Source organism: Microtus oregoni, unplaced genomic scaffold, assembly GCF_018167655.1.
Source record: "Microtus oregoni isolate MIOR12 unplaced genomic scaffold, Mior012 000054F_ref0000373, whole genome shotgun sequence".
NCBI classification, from domain to species: domain Eukaryota; kingdom Metazoa; phylum Chordata; class Mammalia; order Rodentia; family Cricetidae; genus Microtus; species Microtus oregoni.
The window spans coordinates 9,462,850-9,468,415 of record NW_024543830.1 but is presented as its reverse complement, the minus strand read 5'-3'; the positions used below and the strand labels follow the sequence as shown (position 1 = coordinate 9,468,415).

Here is a 5,566-nt window from a genome sequence, read left to right as displayed (position 1 = left end):
TCCTGCGTCTCAGGTACTGGGAGTGTGAGTGTGAGTGACCACGCCCAGCTCTGCCCTGCCACTTAAATGCAGGCCCCTTTTTGAACCAGAGTTTTCCCAAGAGCTTGGATTAGACAGTTACAAAGTTTTCTTTTGAAGCAAAAAAAAAAAAAAGACATTTATGATTTGCGTAATGTTTTTACAAGCACACCACCCAGCTTTTCCTCACGGATGTGGCATGTTCCATACGGTCCCAGGCTGTGCTTGTATACAAATTTATCAAACCATCAAACATTGCAGCCCCTGAATATATATGTTCTCTCTCTCTCTCTCTCTCTCTCTCTCTCTCTCTGCTTTGTTCTCGTTTTGTTTCACTAATTCCTTTCTAAGGAATGGAGTCCATTAAGACATTTCACGCTCAGCCAGCATGTTCGATTTCTAGACAGATGCTTAAAATAAAGAGGAGGAGTTTTATCTGATACCTTTATTTATATGCAAAACAGCGCACCAGTCATGAGATATGAAAACTCGTCAGGTAGAAACCAGGTTATATCTATTTTCACTACAAAATATTGCATTATATAAAGCAACAGAGACACAAAAAAACCCTGAAAAAGACTAAAATCTTTGGATAGCAGATGTGTTTTTTTTTTCCTTTCTCCCTTGTCTCTAAAATACACTTCTCGTTTTACGAGTTTCACAGCCGAAAACATGAAACATTTCCAAGTCATAGACTTTTCTTTTTGGTTGTCACAGAGGAAGTAAGTCTGAATTCTTTTTTCTTTTCTTTTTTTAGGAAAATAATGTAACTTCCTAAAATCGTCCCACGCACAAACGTCACACACGCACACACAAGAAGCTATTCCTTATAAACAGTTTGGAAAGGTTCTTTTCAGACAAAACTACAGGCAAGAATAACAACACTTAACTTCTTATAAAACTATAGCAGTGAAGGGCTAGTGTTGCTGATCTCACAACAAAACAACCAACTTCTTAATATATAAAATATGCTTAGAAACAGGGGAAGCGGGAACTCTCTTATATAAGTGCAATATAATCCGAAAAATAAAGAAGAAAGACCACAAGATAATCGCAACAAACACATAAAAGGTAGACGCAATTATTTCACAGGGGAAAAGTGTAAACACTTGACTATAAATAAATTGGCACGGAGTATCCAAAGTAAAATTATCACCACTCTGAAAAATAAATGTCTTGAAAAAAATACTCTACTCCTTCTAACATAAATAAAAATAGGTTGTCTTTTTTCTAACTGCATCTATGGGTCCACATGTTAAGGTCACAAATAGACGGGTTGTTTTTGGATATTTAAAGGGGCATTTTGCCCGGAAAAGCAATCAGATGTTAAATTTTCCATTTAAATATGGAGTTTTCTATCTACTTTAGTGTCCTATCTTGGGGTTAAAGTCTCACTAAGCTCAAATCCTCCCACGGTGTGTTTTGTCTATTCTGAATGTATCTTTTTTTTAACTTTGTCAAATATTCAGGATTTTATTTGTATTTGAATGTGATTTTTCATTTTACAGGGTGAACAGAAAATTTACTGGGCCACCTTTCTGTCTTAATCTCTATATGGAAAAGATTTTAATCTTTCCCTTCTCCCCAAGGTTTGGTGATTTCTCAATTAGAAAAATCCCCGATAATCACAATCTGAAACGAACAGCCTGGGCTGAGCTTCTGCCCTCCCTTATCCTTTCAAAATATGAAGATGTATGGGATTTAAATATAGGGGGACTCAAAGCCTCCAGTGGGTTACAGCAACCACCCTTAAGGAGATGTTCCTAACACATCCAGGGAAGGCCCCGGAGCAACTCATCCTAGGTACCTCCAGAAGGTTCTTCCAGCCAGGAAAATACCCCTGCAAGACCCACATCTTTCTGTCCAACCCCACCTCCCAGGCTCGGAAACATTGCCCTGTTGCCTTGATGACCAGAGAGAACAGACTGCAAGCTTCCCCCCTCGTTCTGGTGTCTCTGGGAGACCCTCAGGCCTGGCAGGACGGGTATGTCGCCTTTGGCAGACTAGACGCCCGCCGGGACCGGCGGCCTCTCGCAGCGTCCCCCTCCCTACACGTCCAGGACGTGGTTGAGATAGGAGATGTAGCAGATGGCCAGGCGCAGGATCTCGATCTTGGAGAGCTTCTTGTCCGGGGGCAGCGTGGGCAGCAGCTTGCGGAGCTCGGCGAAGGCCAGGTTGAAGGCCTCCACGCGGATGCGCTCGCGGGTGGCGTGGGCCGAGCGGTACTTGGCCGTGGCGCGCCGGCGGCGGCGCTTCTCCTCGCGGCTCAGCTGCTGCGGATGCGGGTAGAGCGCGGCCCGGCTGCCGCCCTTGCTGTCGCCGTCGGCCTCCTCCACCGGCTCCAGGTCCGACACGCTGCCCAGCACCTTGACATCTGCGCCGCCCAGAGACTCCGGGTCCGAGTGCGTAGAGCTGGGGTGATCTGAGTCGGCGGCTTGGTCCGGACTCAGCATCATTTTGCAGGCTGATGGGGAGTCAGAAAGTCAGTCAATAAAAGGAATCTGATTCTTCATTTGCAATGAGGGGTGGTAGGCGAGGGCCTAGCAAGCTTGACTGCTAGAGGACCAGTGTCCTGGGGTCCCCTCCTCGCAGCAGGCCCACGCACATTAGGAGGAAAGGCTGGGAGAGGAGCCGGCAACAGAGAGCACCCCGAACCCCACACCAAAGCCTGCAGGTGGCCTAAGCAGCCAATGGCCTTGGGGTTGGAGAACGATTGTGGGCCAGCAGGGCTGGCTGGCATATTGTGCCTCCTCTGACCAAACATCAGCTGCTCTATCCCGCCCCCTTGCTCCATCCCCTTCCTCGACACACGAAAGACCTCGATAGATGGATGTCTCTGGCTTTGAATAGAGATGCGGAGTGTGCTTCTCGCCCGAGGGCCTGGGGCAAGGCAGCTGGAGACTCCCAGCGCCTGGGGATCTGGGCTTGCGCTAGGGTGCGGGCGAATCTTATCCTGGAACCTAGGTAGGGGACAGAAAGGCTTCCGTGTCCCCCCTCGCGTTTCTCCGAAATAATAAAGAAATGACCGAACACATGTGTTCAGTCCTTTCAAAAGAAAATTGACTCCTCGGCCCTCACACGCTCCCGGAGCACCATCTGTCACGCAGACTGCCACATACATTGGGGACCTAGGGACGTGGATCACACAATGCCCGGCAGTCTGCCGACCACCTCCCGGGAAAACACAGGCGGCCGGGTCGCTCCGGGCTGAGAGGCTGGGAGGGTTAGGGAGGGATGGACTCCGAAGCATGGATGCGGGACGCCCCAGGCGCAAGCTGCATCTTTGCAGGTAAAGTTCGTGAGCTCCCGGGACCCGAGCCTGGCAGCGCACCTCTGGCCCCGGGAGGCCTGGCTGCGACCCCGCGGCTGCGCTCGCCTTCCTGGAAAAGCCACCTCCCTCCGGGCTCTCTGGCCTTCTGGAACCGCTGGGCTAGCGGGGCGTCGGGGACCGGCGGGTGGGGACAGGCACCTGCCCGAGCTAAGCGCTTGGGCCTCGGCCTCCAGGAGAAACGACCCGGATGCGACCCCTGGTCCCCGGAGTAGGCTCCGAAAAAGGTTGTGAGTTAGAGGCTCGCTCCAGAGAAACAAAAGCCAGGGGATGTGGGTTCGGCTCCTGACCCTGCACTTGCGCAGGAGCGAACTAAGCTCGGAAACAGCTTTCCGTGCAAGGAAAGCCGATTCTCAAAATAACAATAAATGATCCAAACGAACCACACGCGATCCCCTACGGGCTTTTCTCTACGTTTATAAGTGAAACAACTCGCACTTACGCAGTTGCCATGAAGGGACAGAAACACAGAGGGAGAAAAAAAATCACAACAAACCATGACATAGTTACAGATCGGACAAAAAGTTCCCGGGTTGTCCTCCACGCGTTTAAATTCTCAGGATATTTGAATAGTCATAAACAATATTTTTCGTGGGTATTTATGTCTATGACTATGAGTGGGGATGCATCTATAAAATGCAATATGAATCAACTTAATTTCAAGAAAAAGAGAGGTAAAGATGTCTTACCTTGCAAAAGCCCGGCCGATAATCGGTTCGCCAATCTTTTAGAGTTAAAATTCCAGGGAACAAGGAGGAGAGATCCTGGCAAATATTAAAAGCAGCCAATATTTATTACATTCACAGATGAAAAAACAGCTGTCATCTCGCCGACCGCCACAACGAGCGACGGTGTCTTAGGAGGTGGGTGGTGTGATTGCTCGCTTAGTTGATAGATTGAAAACGCCTGCTCCTTTTAATTGTTCTTAAACATTTCGGGAAAATTCGTTGTTGATCTTTTTAAGTCGAAGTGTTGAAGCCTCGCGCTTCCCCGCTTCCTAGGGCTCTATAAATAACAAAAGAGATGCAGAGATAAACGCAGTCACATCAAAGGGCTGATTCCTTCACTTTCTAATAGCAGAATAATCGATACGAAAGATGGTTAAGATAAAATTCCGTTCCTTAAGGACTCCTTCCCTCCCCTTAATCGGGCTGGGACGTTCCTAGGAAGTGCGAGGAGGGATGGATGTGGCTTAGAAGTGATTTCTTTTTTTCTTCAAGATAATGCTTTGTTCCCCCGGAACACAATACGGTAACTAGGGGCTAAGGTTGCCTCTGTCTTGTCCCTCATTGACTTATATGTTGTATAAACAGACACCTATTTTCCAGTTTCAAAGTCTTTCAAGGCTTGGTTACACCCCCTCCCCTCCCCTACTCCCCCCTCTTTACCTTATAGCAGTAAAATATATATACTCAGTAGCTTGGAGACGCTTGAGAAAGGTTGGTGAGACCTGACCGGCTTCTGGAGTAACACAGACAGGGAAGCAGAGAAGGGAGAGGTTGGGAGAGCCAGAGCAAAGAGGCAGCTGCCTGTGTGGCTTCTTGGCTCTTCTGGTACCAATTGATTTAGCCTGGAGATGGTGGAAGAGATAAAGGCTTAAGAAGGGGGATGGAATTTTTTCCCCCTAAATTGATATTTAATGGGAAATCCTATTGGACAGAAACCTGGACACGAGTCACTTAATTGGACTTGACATCTGTCACAGTGTGGGAGTTTTCACAGCCCAAATATTTTAGCAGATCAGATTCCCACTGAATCTGTGCCATAAAATATAGCAGTTGAAAGCAGTTTATGATAGATAGAAACCATAGCGTCTAAACATTGTTTAGGCACACAGACAATTTCTTGTTTTCTGATTATTGATGCACTATTTAAGTACAAGTAAACATTTTATAAACATGAAAAATTCCTCTGGCGTTTTGTAAGCCAGCATCTTTTATCAATGGTTAGGAAAATAGTTTTGGAAACATATACTATATAAGATGCTATAATTAAGGTGAAATATTCAGATAGGCAATGCTAACATTTATTAGAGATGGCATGTCTTTTAAAAGACCCTTTATCATGATTATTAAGAGTGTTGATATTTTGGAGAAGTGTTCTCCTCTGAGGCTAACTTACTAATAGATGATTTTAAAAGATATTTTTAACACATTAATATAAATTGTTGGTAAAATTAGGAACAGAACTGAGGTAGCTAGAGACCACTAGATAAGACAA

General features: G+C 46.6%; 1 protein-coding gene across 2 annotated transcripts; it reads right to left on the bottom strand.

The window, feature by feature from the left end:
• Positions 1-499: 499 nt before the first annotated feature.
• On the bottom strand, positions 500-4,886 carry Nhlh2 (nescient helix-loop-helix 2). 2 transcript variants are annotated; one of them, XM_041638206.1, is made up of 3 exons: positions 4,735-4,886; positions 4,036-4,351; positions 500-2,482 (listed from the first exon to the last, which is right to left on the bottom strand). In XM_041638206.1, exon 3 carries the CDS (start codon positions 2,472-2,474, stop codon positions 2,067-2,069), a length of 408 nt encoding a protein of 135 aa, XP_041494140.1. In that variant the 5' UTR covers positions 2,475-2,482; positions 4,036-4,351; positions 4,735-4,886; the 3' UTR covers positions 500-2,066. The 2 variants fall into 2 exon arrangements, with proteins under 2 accessions (XP_041494140.1, XP_041494141.1); XM_041638207.1 differs by lacking the exons at positions 4,036-4,351; positions 4,735-4,886 and adding an exon at positions 3,350-3,403.
• Positions 4,887-5,566: the final 680 nt, after the last annotated feature.

Coding starts and splice junctions, on each gene's coding strand:
- Nhlh2 (XM_041638206.1), bottom strand. CDS start 2,474: ATGATGCTGAGTCCGGACCAAGCCGCCGACTCAGATCACCCCAGCTCT.